This window comes from Leucopleurus acutus (genome assembly GCF_964270905.1).
Source record: "Leucopleurus acutus genome assembly, chromosome: 9".
In the NCBI taxonomy this organism is placed as follows: domain Eukaryota; kingdom Metazoa; phylum Chordata; class Mammalia; order Artiodactyla; family Delphinidae; genus Leucopleurus; species Leucopleurus acutus.
Window position 1 is genome coordinate 93,346,104 of NC_139144.1, and position 18,591 is coordinate 93,364,694.

Sequence of the window (18,591 nt, forward strand, 5' to 3'; positions counted from 1 at the left end):
GGGCTTCCCTCCCTCCCTCCCTCCGTCCCCATCCTTGGGTACTTCCTCCTGAGGGACGAAAGGAACGGGCAGTGATCATTGCTCCCTTCCTACCCCTCCAGTCCACCAGATCTTATCAGGAGGGTTTTCTTTCATGCTCCTAAACGGAAAAGTACCACTCGTGACAGAAACAACCAGTGATTGAAAATGAAGGTTCTACACAAATTCTAGAAGTGGAGGGGAAAAGGAGGCAAAGGAGCCAGAAGGGCTCCATTAAGTGAGAACTATTTTGCTTGACAAAAAGAGGCTGGTGTCTTGGAAAAGTTGATTGACAGGCCTGCTGAGGTTGGCCGGTCCACCCAGCAAGCTACCCCCAGAATAAGACCTTGCACCCTACTCTAAAGAGACCGTCCCTCACATTCCTTTCACATCCTCACATCACATCCCTCATCCCTCCAGGCTAGAGAGATGCCTTTCCTTCCTCTCTTCCAGGGCAATGCCCTCCAGGCTGCCCTGGATTCCATAATCTCCTGACTCCTTAGGGATATTTTTTTCAACTTTATTGAGGTATAACTGACAAACAAAAATTGTAGACAGTTAAAGTGTACAACTAGACGTTCTGATACATGTAGACATTGTGAAATAATCCCCACAATCAAGCTAATCAACATACCCGTATGCTAACATAGTTACATTTTTCTTTTCTTTCTTTCTTTTATTCTTTCTTTTTTGGGTCTTTGGGAACGCTTAGGGGTCTTAATTCAACCAAAATTTCCTCAGTCTCCTGAATCTTAAACCAATTTCTTTCTACTTACTCTTTCCCCTCAGCATGTAAACACAATTTCCCATCTGAAGACAAAATCCCCCTTTGACCCTCTGGTTACCGCTCACTAGTCTTCCTTTCTGGAAGCCGTCTCCCTTCCTGTCTCTATTTCCTTGCTTTGCGTTCAACCCGCCGACAGTAGTTTCCTCCAGGAGCATGGCAGAGCCCAGGTTACAAAGAACTTCCCTGCTGTCAAATTCAGTGGACACTCTTTAGTCTCCTAGCCCTTGCAGTCCCTAACAAGTGGCTGTGATGGTTAACACACAGGATTCCGGAGTCCTTTTACTTATTTTCAACTTTGGCCCCAGCATTTATCAGCTGCGTGGCTTTTGCACCAAGTTATTTAACTCTGTTGCCTCAGTTTCCTCCTATTTCACTGAGGTAATAACAGTACCTACCTCACTCGGTTATTATGATGATTAAATGAGGCAACACATGTAAAAAAAACAAAGCAGTGCCCATTCATAGAAAGCACTAGAAAAATCACTGTCGGCTATGATTATTATCCGAAGCCTCAGCAGCATTCAGCGTTGCTGCCCTTCCTCTTCTTGAAACCCTCTCCCACTTTCTCCTCCTTCCCCTGTGTCTTCCTCCTCAGGTTCCTTCGTGAGTACCTCACAAGCTTTCTGAATATCTCAGAGTTCTGCTCTGGACCTTCTGCTCTTCTGACTTTAAACACGATCCCTGAGCAACCTCAGTCATATCGAAGATTTTAACTACCATTGTGGGTGTTCGACCATCAAATCTCTACATTCAAGCCAAACATCTCTGCTAGACTCCAGACTCATATAACTAACTGTTGGGTATCTCCACCTGGATATCTCATAGGCAACTTGAACTCAGTTTAATCAAAGCAGAACTCTCGGGGACTTCCCTGGTGGTCCAGTGGTAAAGAATCTGCCTTCCAGGGCAGGGGACGTGGGTTCGATCCCTGGTCGGGGAACTAAGACCCCACATGCCGCGGGGAGCTAAGCCCACGCGCCTCAACTAGAGAGCCCACGTGCCACAAACTAAAGAGACAATGTGCTCTGGAGCCTGCACACCACAGGTAGAAAGAGAAAACCCGCATGCCACAACTAGAGAGGAGTCCGTGCGCCGCAGCGAAGAACCTGGGCACCGCAATGAAAGATCCCACATGCTGCAACTAAGACCCAATGTGGCCAAAAAAAAAAAAAAACAAAACAGACCTCTGCATCTGTCTGTTCTATCCCAATGAATTGCACCACCTAGGAGCCCAAGCCAGAAACGTGGTTTCCCTCAACCCCTCTATCCAGATAATAACCAAATCCAATTAGCTCTACTTCAGTCTCTCGCAAGCCCATCTAAGCTGTCTGTTATTAATGACTTTTTCCAGGCACTCAATATTTCAGGCCTAGATTATCAAAAGTACTTACCCTTCTCAAATCACTCCTTACACTGCCGTCAGAACAACCCATTTTAATGTTGACAGGATCATGTTTCTTCCCTGTATTAAATCTTCAATAGCTCATCGTGACCTATAACAGTATTTCCCAAACTTAACTGGGGGGTTTTCTTACAAATATCTGGGTCCCACCCTAAACTAACTGAAATCAGATTCTCCAAGAGAGACGGTATTTTTCACAAGTGCTTGGTGATTCTCAGGATCAATAAATTTGGAAAAGGCTGGCCTCTAAGATCAGAGAGCACGTCCTTGTGTTATAGCTGTTCCTCTCTAGAGAATTCCTAAGGTCTCTCTCACATTCTATAATCCAGCAGCAGAGAACAAAAAAGTGAGGGAAATATGTAACACGTCTCTCCGTTCCCGTCCTCCACCACTGATGGCCATTGTCAACTGGTTTTCCATGTTGTGTCACACCCAATCCCCACTGCTCCTGGTCACTACACCATTATTAATGCTGCTCCCTGAATGTGGAACAGCCTCACCCCGACGTTGATCACACAGCCAACTCCTCCTCATTCTTTAAAACTGTTCAAATAGCACCTTATCCAGGAGGCTTTGCTTGGCTCAGGAATTCTCCCCACGCCCGCCCACCCCAAGCCTTCATGAGGTTCATTTCATCTGTGCCCCTCCAGCATCCTGGCTTACCCTCATCAACACACCATTACAGGATAGCGTCTGCTTCCTGTTCTCCCTTCTATAGGTCATGATTTTCTAATCCCAGCACCTAGTCCCATTCCTGGCAACCAGGGAACTTTGTCTTATTGACAGAGTGACAAAGAATGATCTCAGTAGGCTTCAGGTTCATTGTCTCAACCATTCAGATCTCTCTGAAACCTTATCATCAACCAAAGTATTCATTATCCCTCCCAACTTCAGATCACTTAAAAGTTTGCATTCCATGTTCTTTTTATCCTCATCTAAGTGATGATAAAAAAAAAAAAAAATCTCAATACACAGGGTCCATAGGAGAAATCTCTCTGTGTGCCTGTGAGGTATTGGTTGTAAGGACCCTGGAGAAGTCATTCAAATGGGGATGATGCTATCTGACCATTCCTTTATGCAGCTCATATGTATTGATCTTGCCCAGGACACTTCGGGTGGAAAGTACCTGACACAGACACTGTCAAATGCCTTGATGAAGCACAGATATGCCATACCTGCTGTATTTACTCTATTTAAGGCTTTGCAACTTTTAAATTTCTTGAAAAGAAATTATACTACTCGGGCAAGACATTCTCAGAGAGTCAATATTTGCCCTTAAGGATCACTCCTTTCCTATCCAAGTACAAATTGTCTGTTTCATAACCTGTTCAAGAGTGTTTTAAGGAAATGATCTCAGACCCTCTCATCTATAGTTCTCTCATTTTTTAAAACCTAGAAAATGTCTGCCTATCTCAGCTTTCCAGCTCCTGTCCCATTTATTATCCATGATTCTCCAAAGATTCTAAAGAGTAATTCAATAGCTTCTCTCTGTTATCTAGAATGTAATTCATCCAGGCCTCAAGGCTTGAATCATGTAGCTCAGGCTGGTGTTTACTTATACCTTCCTCATCTGGAGAGAATTTGAAAAAAAGGGAACTAGGACTAGCTTTTTCCTATGGTTAATTGTGGGTATATCCTAAAGTTAGGGGTATATCTTGCAGTTTCCTTTAAAGACTTAGACAAATCAATCATCCATTATTTTTTTCAAGCAGAGAGCTACACACACACACACACACACACACACACACACACACACACACACACACACACAGAGGTTCTGGAGTCAGAAAGACCAAAAGTAAGAATCCAAGCTTCATCATCTAGTAGCTTTGCACCCCTGGGCAAGACTATTATCCTCTATGAGCCTCGATTTCTTCAAGTTCAAAATAAGAAGAACAATAATGCCATTTTTCAGAACAGCTTTAAGATATCAATGAGTTAATACGAAGGTACCTGTAAATGGTACCTGCTACTGAAACTACAATTAGACTGTTTTTCAAGCTATATGAGTAATTTCTAGCATGTGATTCTTTTTTTTTTTTTTTTTCTTTTGGCGGTACGTGGGCCTCTCACTGCAGTGGCCTCTCCCGTTGCGGAGCACAGGCTCTGGACGCGCAGGCTCAGAGGCCATAGCATGTGATTCTTGACGGGAAAGGGTCCAGAACATTGTCAGGAATCAAATGGTAGGAAGAATTGAACCAATCAAGCACAGCGATGCAGGACTTCCCTGTATTACCTGCTGAAAAGTATTTATCCATAAATCTCAGCCTCCTTCTACATTTGATGTGAGCTTCACACTGTCTGACTAAAAGAATGAAGGAAGCCCCCCTGAATCATGGGAAAGCAAGGATGCGCCATAGAAAATAAAGAAAAAGAAAAAAGGCCAACATAGACAACCTAGAACAGAGTGAGGCATTGGCAGAAGCAGACCTGTTAGGGTCAGACCCTGCTGAGAGCTCTGAGATACAGCCTAGACGCCAAGGGTTTAAAGAGCAGGGGAGCTGTGTGTAGTTTCCAGGTAGCAGGCAAACCTGCTGCACCCAGTTCTCATTCATGAGGTACGACTGTCTCGGCTGTGCATGGCCCCAAACACAGGTCCCCCCACATCTGAAGGCACTCTGAGGAGCATCTGTAATGGAAACACGCAAATCTTTCTTGGCTTTCAATTCCTTTTATGGTCGTTGCTTCCTGTTTCAGTGTTTAGACGCAGAAACAGCTGAGATGCCTATTAGCTCTTATTTAAGTGCCCAGGCCTTCAATGACCTCACTTCTTTATGGGCTCAGGTCGGGCTTGGATGAATTAAATTGTGAGATACAGGAAAGAACAGGAGTCCTCACAGGCATCAACTGCTCAGCCGTCACCTGGGATGCACCCTTGATTCTTACACCTTTCTATGTGTCTGTGGTTGTTGAGGTGTATTCAAGTTTTAAGCAAAAAATACCACTTTCTTTTTAGCCTTCTGAAATAGGAACTATATTATAATTAGTCCAGGAATTTTGATCTGCCTTTCATGGGGAATTGTTTTTTCTTCAGTAAATTTAACCTTTTTCTCTAATCTCCTTTCACACTTCTTTCTTGCCTCCAAGATAAAATCCTTCTATATGGAAAATTAGAAAGCACAGAATTCTTAGGTCCAGGGTCACCCATTCTCATAGGGCAGACTTCTTCCTTCCTAAGAAGAGTCACTTTCACACGTGAAAATTAAAACCAAGAGAGGATCACTTAGCAGCTCCCTAACGTAAGCCCCTGGATTAAGGGACCCCTACCAGTCACAAGGTCCACTGTCGGGTTCTTGGGCACAGTGGTGATTGAATGGTCAGTGGGAGAGACGTCGGAAGGCAGAGAAGGGTTCCTCCCTGACCTGCCTGGATGTTTACTTTCTTCTCAAGGCAAAAACAGAGGTACCTACCCACCCAGGAGGAGCCACTCTTTTCCATGGGAACTGCTGGCACAACATGCCATGCTACCTGCCCCTGGTCCCCAGTATGGCCTCCACGCACCACGGAGCAACTGTCAGCCTCTTGTAACAACGATAAAAGCGTGCCGTGATACCCCTGACCAGTAAGGACAGAGCAGTCTGGGCCTGAGAACCAGAGCCCTAAATAAGTGACAGGTTGTCTAACTGCTTTGGCATTTGCTCCGTGTTTCTGTATCATTAAAACATCTATTTTAAGCCTCTAAAGGTGCCAGCTGATGGCTCCTGGGTTGACTTTGATGGGCTCCTACCACAGATCGGGCAAATATTTAATAAATGTGCTTTGCTGCTCATCCCAGATGTGGATGATGTCACTCTAGAACAGATCACGTTTCTTAAGGGGCCCCATCCCTGTTCAGACTCCGCGAGCCCAGGGCGGCACCCTGGGAATCAGTGTTTTTAAGGCACTCCCTGAAGGACAGTAGAATTATTGTTCCCAGTGAACAGCCTCTCACACTTTAGTTTCACAATGCAGAAGGAACTTCTGCAGTCTTTCTGCTAAAGATGCACATCTAAAAGAATCTGGGAAAGGCCAGGATGCTTTCTGGTTAACTTGCTTCAGATACCCCCAACAGTGATTGCAGCAATGCATCGCTTGTAGCAGTTGGTTAATAAATTCTTAAAGTTCATTTAGTTCATTTCCACCCAAAGCAGAAATGCTGGTCCATAACAGAAGTATATCTAAGCTCTGCTTAAGTGCCTCCAAGGGCAGGTCATTTACCACCCAAAAGGCAGTTTTCCTGTCCAATAGCGGCCTTTCTTCCTGGTTTGCCTGGGGTGCCAGTGACAGTCCCATTTTAGATCTATTATCCTGGTGTATTTAACAAGCCCCCCTTTTGCTCTCAATGTCCTGGTTTGGAAGATAATAGAGTGACCATATCATCTACCTACAGCACAGGACAAACTTTAGATCCCTTACCCTGAGATACAACACGCTCACCACCTCCACCCCACCCACCTCCTCTCTCTCCCATCTCATCATCCAGCACTTCCTGCCACACACCGCCTACTGCCACCACGTAGAAACACTCTCCTCTCTCCATTGCACACACACAGCCACTGAGGAACAGGTAGTAACTCGCCTAAAGTTTTGCAGCCAATAAGTAGAAGACAGTTTTCCATCTATGGTTTCCATCTAGTTCCATCAATGGTTTCTCCTGAGATGTCGCTTCCAGACCCTCAGGCCCTTTGCTAGTTGACCTTCTCAGGCAAACTCTTATTTTGCTCTATCTAATAAAAGACACACCAGCAAACATGAGGTTTCAGGGGAGTCTAACCATCGGAGACGGTGTTACTTCCCGGAATCAATACATTATGGTTCCATGAATGCAGGGTTTTAGTTGCCTCTTCAGATGTAGCAGCTTATTTGAGCTTTAGTCAAATAAAACCTAAATGTCTTTTCTCTACCAGAACTACTGCCAGTAGTTTTTTTTCCTCCCATCATTACCATTGATTTTTTTAACTCTCAAATAAGATTTTACACTTATCTCTTTGTAACGTCATCTAGTTATTTTTAACCCAGCATTCCAGCGTATCTAGATGATTTTGAGACAGGTTTTTGTCACTGATTACATTGGCCATTCTTTCCAGCTTTGCATCTGTTAAAAGTTTGATATGCATGCCTCTTGCATCTTCTTTCAACCTCCTGGCAAGGTTACTGGCCAGGGCAAGTCCAAGAACTGGGAATCTCTGGGACTTCCCTGGTGGTCCAGTGGTTAAGACTCCGTGCTTCCACTGGAGGGGGCACGGGCTCAATCCCTGGTCGGGGAACTGAGATCCTGCATGCCACATGGTGCGGCCAAGAAAAGAAAAGGAAAAGAAAAAACTAGGAATCTCAAAAGGATTTCACTGGTGATGTTCCTTGTCTGTGCCATCACAGCCTTCCAATGGGCATCCCTGAAGAAAGCACTCTCTTGCCAAAGTTTACAGCCATTCCACCCCAGCCGTTTTTTTTTTTTTTTTTTTTTTTTTTTTTTTTGCGGTACGTGGGCCTCTCACTGTTGTGGCCTCTCCCGTTGTGGAGCACAGGCTCCGGAAGCGCAGGCTCAGCGGCCATGGCTCACGGGCCCAGCCGCTCCGCGGCATGTGGGATCTTCCCGGACCAGGGCACGAACCCGTGTCCCCTGCATCGGCAGGCGGACTCTCAACCACTGCGCCACCAGGGAAGCCCCACCCCAGCCTTCTACAATGAGATGCGAACATGGGGATCTTCCTAGAAATGATGGAGCAAATCACACTGTGACTAAATGATTCACCCAAGTAGCCCTCAGGCCTGGACTGACTCTAAGGACAGGCAGAGTGTGGTATGGAGGTTTTCAGAAAGGTCCTTAAGCTCCAAAGCAGTCCAGCCTTCCAACTGGCTAAGAAGAGAAAACTCTTTATTGGAGTTTCATCCCCAAAGCCTGATCCTTGTTCCTAAGAGAAGTTACACTTAGACCTTAAGCCAATATCAGGCATTTGTACCTCAGTGTGATACAGAAAGGTTTTCAAAGATGACCCCTGAAAGGAAAAGGCCAAGAAAAGCCTGGATGAACACAGGTTTCCCTGAATGTCAGATCTAGCTCCTAAAACCTGACAATCTGTCCTTTTCATCTACAGATAAAGACAGGAAGAGAAAACAGTTAAGGGATCTCTCAGGATTTATAATCCTGAGAGAAAAGGAAGAAAGCTCTACATCAGGAAGCTCCAGTAGGAAGAACAGTGAACCACCCTGTTGTTCCAAAACAATTACTGCAGGATTTTCCAGCCTAACAGGAAGACAAAGCAAACTCCAGAAAACAAATTTTTTCAACGGTGATGTAATCTGGCTTCCATTAAGTACGCCATGTTAGCATGGTGTTTATCTCTACTTCCTTCCCAAAATGCACTGTAAGGAGAGTGATTAAATTTAAAAAGTAAAATTCCACAAGGACATAGAGAAAAGGAGAAGTGATAACAGTAAGAAGGAAATGTCAACAGTCTTCCAGAAGACAGACATTGAATAAACAAGTCATTACCGACCTATTAGAATAAGGAAAGCTAAAACTCTCAAACAGCAAAGCCAAGAAAAGAAGCCAATCCACACCGTGGGCCCTGGGCAAGACTGAGGGACTGGAAGTAGTGCCATGGACGTTCTATAAGGCACACAGAACCCTCCTGATACCCACTAAGCATCAGACCGTGCCTTCCCCATCAGGGCAGGAGACGAGGGATTTTCTTTCTAGAGAAATTAAAAGAGGGGTGCTCAGGAACAAGACGCACAAGTGGGGAGGCTTGCGTGGATGTGAGGGTGGTGCAGTGGCAAATGTGAGCCTGCAAAGGGAGAACTGAGTGAAAGTCAACACCCATAATGAGATCTCTCTGTCCCTGCCCCACGCTTGGATCCCACAACAACTGTGGCAGGCACATGTCCCCAGGAAGAAGTCTGGAAGATTCTATTCTGGGTAATCTGACCTGCCCACGGGAAAAGCTTCCAGATGATGTAACTGGGGATCCTTCAACCGAACAGATCTGCAGATCCCACTCAGCAGTGAGACCAGCTAGCTGGAGAGCCTGGGTCCCCCTCAAGGTGCATCCCATCAGTTCTTAGAGCCTCCCTGTCTATGTGAACTGATGGCAACAGATCTCCTGACAAAGCCACTAATACGAAAGACAGGACCAAAACACAAAATCAGGATGAAGGAACTGAAAAATCAACAAAGGAACACGCCACAGATAAACAGTTTTGGGAATTTAAAAATATCACAAAAGAAAAAGTCAACAGAAGAGTTAAAAGATAAAGTTCAGGGAATCTCCCAGAATGTAGGACAAAAGATAATGAAAATATAAAGGTAAGAGAATTAGAGGATCAATTTAGCACACCCAGCTTCCAGGTAGTAGGAGCTCCAAAAAGAAAAAAATATAAAACAATAGTGAAAAGAATGAGATGACAGTAAATGAAATGAAAGGGAAAAAAAGAAGTGATAGTATACATATGGCTCCTCTATGAACAGTATGTACAAAATCACAGTAATTTATAGAGTGTAATGGTTAAAAGCAGACTCTAGAGCCAGATTTCCTTTGATTTGAAATCTGGCTCCACCAACTACTACCTGCGTGACTTTGAAACAGTGATTTAAACTATGTCTCAATGTCCACATCTGCATAAAAGTAAAAAATAACACTACCTACTTGATATTGTCGTTACAAAGATAAGTTAATATGTGTCTAAAGCTCTTAAACAGTGTCTTGCATCCAAAATGTACCCAATAATGTTAGCTATTATTTAAAGTGTTATATAATATTACAGTACAAATGATATGATCACTAAATTTAACCTAAAACTTTGATGTAAATATATGAGGAAGAGAGAGGAACAGGAAGTATGTTAAATGGGACTCAGTGGTGTTAGTCTAAAACCTTACCATTCATAGAAGCCAGTGTTATAACGTATTATAACGTTTCTGAAGGGCAAATCAAGTAACAGTAGCACAAACATGGTATTTAAAAATGAAGAGGTAGAGAGGGCAGACAGCAGAAGCAACAAGAACTACAATCCTGCAGCCTGTGGAACGAAGACCACATTTACAGAAAGATAGACAAAATGAAAAGGCAGAGGACTATGTACCAGATGAAGGAACAAGATAAAACCCCAGAAAAACAACTAAATGCAGTGGAGATAGGCAACTTTCCAGAAAAAGAGTTCAGAATAATGATAGTGAAGATGACCCAGGACCTTGGAAAAGGAATGCAGGTAAAGATCCAGAAGATGCAAGAAATGTTTAACCAAGACCTAGAAGAATTAAAGAACAAACAAACAGAGATGAACAATACAATAACTGAAATGAAAACTACACTAGAAGGAATCAATAGCAGAATAACTGAGGCAGAAGAACGGATAAGTGACCTGGAAGATGGAATGGTGGAATTCATTGCAGTGGGCCAGAATAAAGAAAAAAGAATGAAAAGAAATGAACACAGCCTAAGAGACCTCTGGAACAACATTAAATGCAATAACATTTGCATTATAGTGGTCCCAGATGGAGAAGAGAGAGAGAAAGGACCCAAGAAAATATCTGAACAGATTATATTCGAACACTTCCCTGAAATGCGAAAGGAAATAGCCACCCAAGTCCAGGAAGCGCAGAGAGTCCCAGGCAGGATAAACCCAAGGAGAAACACACTGAGACACATAGTAATCAAACTGACAAAAATTAAAGACAAAGAAAAAGTATTAAAACCAACAAGGGGAAAACAACAAATAACATAAAAGGGAACTCTCATAAGGTTAACAGCTGATTTCTCAGCAGAAACTCTGCAAGACAGAAGGGAGTGGCAAAATATATTTAAAGTGATGAAAGGGAAGAACCTACAACCAAGATTACTCTAGCCGGCAAGGATCTCATTCAGATTTGATGGAGAAATCAAAAGCTTTACAGATAAGCAAAAGCTAAGAGAATTCAGCACCACCAAACCAGCTCTACAACAAATGCTAAAGGAACTTCTCTAAGTGGGAAACACAGAGAAGAAAAGGACCTATAAAAACAAACCCGAGACAATTAAGAAAATGGTAATAGGAACATATATATCTATAATTACCTTAAATGTGAATGGACACAGGCTCGCTGAATGGATACAAAAACAAGACCCATATATATGCTGTCTACAAGAGACCCACTTCAGACCTAGGGACACATACAGACTGAAAGTGAGGGGATGAAAAAGATATTCCATGCAAATGGAAATCAAAAGAAAGCTGGAGTAGCAATCCTCATATCAGATAAAATGACATTAAAATGTTACAAGAGGTCGCCCGGCACCATCTGTCAGTGGCGTGAGCGTCTCGCTGTGGCGTGTCGTCCGCGCTGCTCGGCCAGTTGTACGCCCGTGCGCTCGCCCGGCCGGCCGGCCTGCGGAGTTCCCGCCCGCGTCCCCCGGCTGGTCCGGGGCGTCCGGGCACCGCCTCGACGGCGGCTCCGCCGGACGCGCGTTCTGGACCGCAGCCCGCACCCCGAGCGGACGGCGTCATGAGGCACCTACCGTACTTCTGCCGCGGCCAGGTGGTGCGGGGCTTCGGTCGCGGCTCCAAGCAGCTGGGCATCCCTACAGCTAACTTTCCTGAACAAGTAGTAGATAATCTTCCAGCTGATGTATCCACTGGCATATATTATGGTTGGGCCAGTGTTGGAAGTGGAGATGTCCATAAGATGGTGGTGAGCATAGGATGGAACCCGTACTACAAGAATACAAAAAAGTCCATGGAAACTCATATCATGCATACTTTCAAAGAGGACTTCTATGGGGAAATTCTCAACGTGGCCATTGTTGGCTACCTCAGACCAGAAAAGAACTTTGATTCTTTAGAGTCACTCATTTCAGCAATTCAAGGTGATATTGAGGAAGCTAAGAAACGACTAGATTTACCAGAACATTCGAAACTCAAAGAACACGATTTCTTCCAGGTTCCTAAAAGCAAAATAATGAATGGCCACTGAAGGAAAAGCATCTTATTTATTCATTCACTGTTTTCTAATATATTACTGCTCATAACTCTACAGTCTCATCTTGGTTATATTTTAAAAATCAAACATTTTCCTACAGCTGTGAATTAAACAGTACAATGTAGTTACCATATTATGTTCCAACTGTTCAATTAAACCCATCGTGTTACAGTAGTAAAAAGGTTCATTTTAAAAATCAAGATTCTTTTTAATGTAATATGTTGATTAAAATGTACCACTAGAAAGGTCTTAAGTGTTTTATAATGGAAATGAAATATATATAAATATGGGGAACTGGCAAGTCAGTGGTTTGAGATGAGAACTATTAATTCTCATGGTAAAATTGTAGCATGCATGTACCTGTATAGCATGCTCTGCTAATCAGAAGGCTCATAAAAATAACTATATTCAGCAGAGGTTTGACAGTTTACTACAGACCTAAGGGGAGAAATCCAGAATTCGTAATTTTGATATTTTGTGCATTTATATATTATTATAGACATGAAGACTTGTGATATTTCACTTTAGTTAGTCATTTCCTTTAAGGGCTCAAATCATTGTACTGTGTTCCATTTTTGTTACAGCTGCCTCAGTTCTAATTGGTCTAGACTCTCTCCCTATTATTTTTTTGTTTTTCTTTTAAAACCGTAAAATGAGTGTTTTTCAAATCTCTAGTTCTCATTTTTGTGTTGTGTAACACTTCTCTCTTTTTAAGAGTAGATATTCTTCAACATTTTTCTTAACCTTTGTTTCCTGTAAATAATTCTCAGTGTCAGTTCTTCCATTTAGAATATCCAACTTTACATTTACAAAATGTAGAGTTTCATCTGCGTCTGTTATCTGCCGTCCCATCGCTTCACTATATGAACAGTGATTAAGTGCATATCTCTTGCATTTTAGAGAAAACACCCAAATGTTCATCTGTAGGTTTCCTCAAAGTTTAAACAAACACCTGGCATTTCATTTATATATACCAGTTTCTTAAACAACACAAAATACTTGTTTCCTCCACTAGGGAAACTATTTAAGACCCAACTAAACTATGAAATACAAAGCTATTTGTTTTTAATGTGACTGTATGTTCCTGAGCAAATGCCGACTGTTGTAGTTGTGTGTGCACAATGTAATTTAAGGCTAAAGAGTGATATCTAGAAGATAAATTTTAAAGATAACTCATTATAAAACCATTTTCCCCTAATCTGCATAAATGAGAACTGATTTTAACAAAACTGTTTATATAATATTTAGAAGAATATCTAAAGCTGATGTCGGAGAAGGGGGAAGCAGGAATAAATTCAGTTGGATTGTTTTGACTTTTTGGTATATGAATTTATGGCAAACAGTGTAGTATGTGTCTTTTTCATTTCTTCTTTAAAGAAATACTTAGAAAATGTAATTTAATGTTAGAAATCCTATACTTGAAAGAAGCCTCAATTATCAGTGGTTCTGTGAAACAAAATTAAAAACAAACATGGAAAGTGTAAAAAAAAAAAAAATGTTACAAGAGACAAGGAAGGACACTACATAATGATCAAGGGATCAATCCAAGAAGAAAATATTACAATTATAAATATATATGCATGCTACATAGGAGCACGTCAATACATAAGGCAACTGCCAAGAGCTATAAAAGAGGAAATCGACAGTGACACAATAATAGTGGGGACTTTAACACCTCACTTACACCAATGGACAGATCATCCAAACAGAAAATTAATAAGGAAACACAAGCTTTAAATAACACAATAGACCAGATAGATTTAATTGATATTTATAGGACATTCCATCTGAAAAGAGCAGATTACACTTTCTTCTCAAATGAATACAGAATATTCTCCAGGATAGATCACATCTTGGGTCACAAATCAAGCCTCAGTAAATTTAAGAAAACTGAAATCATATCAAGCATCTTTTCTGACCACAATGCTATGAGATGAGAAATAAAATACAGAGAAAAAAAACATAAAAATCTCAAATACATGGAGGCTAAACCATATGTTACTAAATAACCAAGAGATCACTGAAGAAATCAAAGAGGAAACAAAAAATACTACAGACAAATGACAGTTAAAATACAATGACCCAAAACCTATGGGATGCAGCAAAAGCAGTTCTAAGAGGGCAATTTATAGCAGTTCAATCCTACCTCAAGAAACAAGAAAAATCTCAAATAAATAATCTAAACTTACACTTAAAGAGACTACAGAAAGAAGAACAAACAAAACCCAAAGTTAGTAGAAGGAAAGAAATCATAAAGATCGGAGCAGAAATAAATGAAATCAAAACAAAGGAAACAATAGTAAAGATCAATAAAACTAAAGGCTGGTTCTTTGAGAAGATAAAGAAAATGGTAAACCTTTAGCCAGACTCATCAAGAAAAAGAGGGAGAGGACTCAAATCAATAAAATTAGAAATGAAAAGGGAGAAGTTACAATGGACACTGCAGAAATACAAAGCATCCTAAGAGACTACTACAACTCTATGCCAATAAAATGGACAACCTGGAAGAAATGGACAAATTCTTAGAAAGGTAAAACCTTCCAAGACTGAACCAGGAAGAAATAGAAAATATGAACAGACCAATTACAAGTAATGAAATTGAAACTGTGATTAAAAACCTTCCAACAAACAAAAGTCCAGGACCAGATGGCTTCACTGGTGAATTCTATCAAACATTTAGAGAAGACCTAACAATTATCCTTCTCAAACTCTTCCAGAAAATTGCAGAGGAAGGAACACTCACAAACTCATTCTATGAGGCCACCATCACCCTGATACCAAACCAGACAAAGACGTCACAAAGAACGTAAACTACAGGCCAATATCACTGATGAACATTGATGCAAAATTCTCAACAAAGTACTAGCAAACAGAATCCAACAGCACATTAAAAGGATCATACACCATGATCAAGAGGGATTTATCCCAGGGATGCACAGATTCTTCAATACATACAAATCAATCAGTGTGATACACCATATTAACAAATTGAAGAATAAAAACCATATGATCATCTCAATAGATGCAGAAAAAGCTTTTGAGAAAATTCAACATCTATTTATGATAAAAACTCTCCAGAAAGTGGGCATAGAGGGAACCTACCTCAACAGAATAAAGGCCATATATGACAAACCCACTCAAACATCATTGTCAATGGTGAAAAACTGAAAGTATTTCCTCTAAGATCAGGAAAAAAACCAAGCATGTCCACTCTCGCCACTTTTATTCAACATAGTTTTGGAAGTCCTAGCCACGGCAATCAAAGAAGAAAAAGAAATAAAAGGAATACAAATTGGAAAAGAGGAAGTAAAACTGTCACTGTTTGCAGATGACATGATACTATACATAGATAATCCTAAAGACACCACCAGAAAACTACTAGAGCTAATCAGTGCATTTGGTAAAGTTGCAGGATACAAAATTAATGCACAGAATTTTCTTGCATTCCTATACACTAACAAAAAAAGATCAGAGGGCTTCCCTGGTGGCGCAGTGGTTGAGAGTCCGCCTGCCGATGCAGGGGACACGGGTTCGTGCCCCGGTCTGGGAAGTTCCCTCATGCCGTGGAGCGGCTGGGCCACGGCCACTGAGCCTGCACATCCGGAGCCTATGCTCCGCAATGGGAGAGGCCACAACAGTGAGAGGCCTGCTCTCTCACTGCTCTCTCACTTCCGCAAAAAAAAAAAAAAAAAAGTTCAGAAAGAGAAATTAAGGAAACAATCCCGTTCACCATTGCAACAACAACAACAACAAAAATACCTAGGAATAAACCTACCTAAGGAGGTAAAAGACCTGTACTCAGAAAACTATAAGACACTGATGAAAGAAATCAAAGATGACAAAAACAGATGAAGAGATATACCATGTTTTTGGATTGGAAGAACCAATATTGTGAAAATGACTATACTACCCAAAGCAATCTACAGATTCAATGCAACCCATATCAAATTACCAATGGCATTTTTTACAGAACTAGGACAAAAAATCTTAAAATTTGTATGGAGACAAAAAAGACCCTGACTAGCCAAAGCAATCTTGAGAAAGAAAAACGGAGCTGGAGGAATCAGGCTCCCTGACTTCAGACTATACTACAAAGCTACAGTAAACAAGACAATATGGTACTGGCACAAAAACAGAAATATAGATCAGTGGAACAGGATAGAAAGCCCACAGGTAAACCCACACACATGTGGTCAACTAATCTATGACAAAGGAGGCAAAGATATTAAATGGAGAAAAGACAGTTTCTTTAATAAGTGGTGCTGGGGAAACTGGACAGCTACATGTAAAAGAAGGAAATTAGAACACTCCCTAACACCATACACAAAAATAAACTCAAAATTGATTAAAGGCCTAAAAATAGGCCCGGACACTATCAAACTCTTAGAGGAAAACATAGGAAAAACACTCTTTGCCATAAATCACAGCAAGATCTTTTCTGACCCCCCTCCTAGAGTAATGGAAATAAAAACAAAAATAAACAAATGGGACCTAATGAAACCTAAAAGCTTTTGTACAGCAAAGGAAACTATAAACAAGATGAAAAGACAAACCTCAGAATGGGAGAAAACATTTGCAAATGAATCAATGGACAAAGGATTAATCTCCAAAATATATAAACAGCTCATGCAGCTCAATATTAAAAAAACAAACAACCCAATCCAAAAATGGACAGAAGACCTAAACAGATATTTCTTCGAAGAAGACATACAGATGGCCAATAGGCACATGAAAAGCTGTTCAACATCACTAATTATTAGAGAAATGCAAATCAAAACTACATTCACACCAGTTAGAATGGGCAGCATCAGAAAATCTACAAACAACAAATGCTGGAGAGGGTGTGGAGAAAAGGGAACCCTCTTGCACTGTTGGTGGGAATGTAAATTGATACAGCCACTATGGAGAACAGTATGGAGGTTCCTTAAAAAACTAAAAATAGAACTACCATATGACCCAGCAATCCCACTACTGGGCATATACCCAGAGAAAACCATAATTCAAAAAGAGACATGCACACCAATGTTCATTGCAGCACTATTTACAATAGCCAGGACATGGAAGCAACCTAAATGCCCATCAACAGACGAATGGATAAAGAAGATGTGGTACATATATACATTGGCTTATTACTCAGCCATAAAAAGGAACAAAATTGGGTTATTTGTAGAGGTGTGGATGGACCCAGAGACTGTCATACAGAGTGAAGTAAGTCAGAAAGAAAAAAACAAATATCGTATATTAATGCATGTATGTGGAACCTAGAAAAATGGTACGGATGAACTGGTTTGCAAGGCAGAAATAGAAACAGATGTAGAGAACAAACGTATGGACACCAAGGTGGGAAATTGGGGGGGTGGGGGGGGATGAACTGGGCGATTGGGATTGACATGTATACACTGATGTGTATAAAATAGATAACTAATAAGAACCTGCTGTATAAAAAAAAATTTTTAATAATCTCCTGTAACAGGCATAAGCATGTTAAAAAAAAAAATGAAGAGGTAAACAAATACCAGAAGAAACAGCTAGAAGAATTGAAAGTTGCTGTTCCCTGCAGCCCTTGGCAGGGCTCAGCAGTGGGGAGGAGGGGAGTCACATGAACATGCGTAGTTTATTTTCATAACCATTTAAAAACACACATATTTAAGTAACTTTATCACACTGAGCTGAAACCCAGAGGGGATGACAATAGATGAGTCTCCCCAAGCAGCTTCTTCAAAAGCTGAGCACTGACTCAGAACAACAAACAAATATCTTTCCAGCTGCTTCAAACAAAAAGTAACCGAAGGCCATGCTCCAGGGGAAAGGGAGGCGACCAGACTTGGTGCCGAGCCTGCCTCCCTTCTTCCCCACCCTGGTAAAATCTTGCTGTGCCCTGTTGCACCCAGGTGCCCTGAATTTTTTTCCCATCCCTCCTCAGGCCCGGCCCTTGTATTCTTTTTTTTTTCTCTTTTGCCACAGGTCATGCGGGATCTTAGTTCCCCGACCAGGGATCTAACCCGTGACCCCTTCAATGCAAGTTGCAAGTCTTAACCACTGGACCGCCAGGGAAACCCCCCAGCCCTTGTATTCTTGCCTTCCACCTCCCAAGCCAAACCGTCCCCCAGCCCCTCCTTCACACAAAGGGACAAAAGAAATTGCTGCAGCTTGATTGAATGACTGTTAAATTGTGCTCTCAAGTCTTTTGAGTTTTCTATTAAATGGTCCATATGGTGGTTTCATCGGAGAAGCTAACTCTTGCAGAAAAATACTTCTTTTATAAGATGAAATGTGGGCACTCTGTATTCTATCTGAGAGGCACGCTGTAATAGTTAGCAGTGCCAGCAGATGAAAATACCAGTTACTGTAAGAGATTTCTGAAGAAGTCAAGAGGGAAAGACAATTTTGTCTTCTCAAAAAATGGAAAGTGGGTCAGGAGATTCTGAGAAAAGACAGGATTTATACATA

The 18,591-nt window shown here is 41.5% G+C and overlaps 3 protein-coding genes across 4 annotated transcripts in view; 1 reads left to right on the forward strand and 2 right to left on the reverse strand.

Annotated features, from left to right (window-relative positions):
- Positions 1 to 18,591, reverse strand: part of DGKI (diacylglycerol kinase iota) — a gene marked incomplete at its 5' end in the record, with an annotated part of 450,403 nt that overhangs the window by 352,784 nt on the left and 79,028 nt on the right. The window lies entirely within an intron of this gene.
- CREB3L2 (cAMP responsive element binding protein 3 like 2) overlaps positions 1 to 18,591 on the reverse strand; it is a 329,774-nt gene that overhangs the window by 83,424 nt on the left and 227,759 nt on the right. The gene's annotated exons all lie outside the window — the stretch shown is intronic.
- LOC309966604 (riboflavin kinase) lies at positions 11,461 to 13,623 on the forward strand. Its single transcript, XM_082846807.1, has one exon. The coding sequence runs from the start codon at positions 11,668 to 11,670 to the stop codon at positions 12,133 to 12,135; it is 468 nt and encodes a 155-aa protein (XP_082702933.1). The 5' UTR covers positions 11,461 to 11,667; the 3' UTR covers positions 12,136 to 13,623.

Excerpts from the sequence above, each read along its gene's own strand:
- LOC309966604 (XM_082846807.1), top strand. The coding sequence starts at position 11,668 with ATGAGGCACCTACCGTACTTCTGCCGCGGCCAGGTGGTGCGGGGCTTC.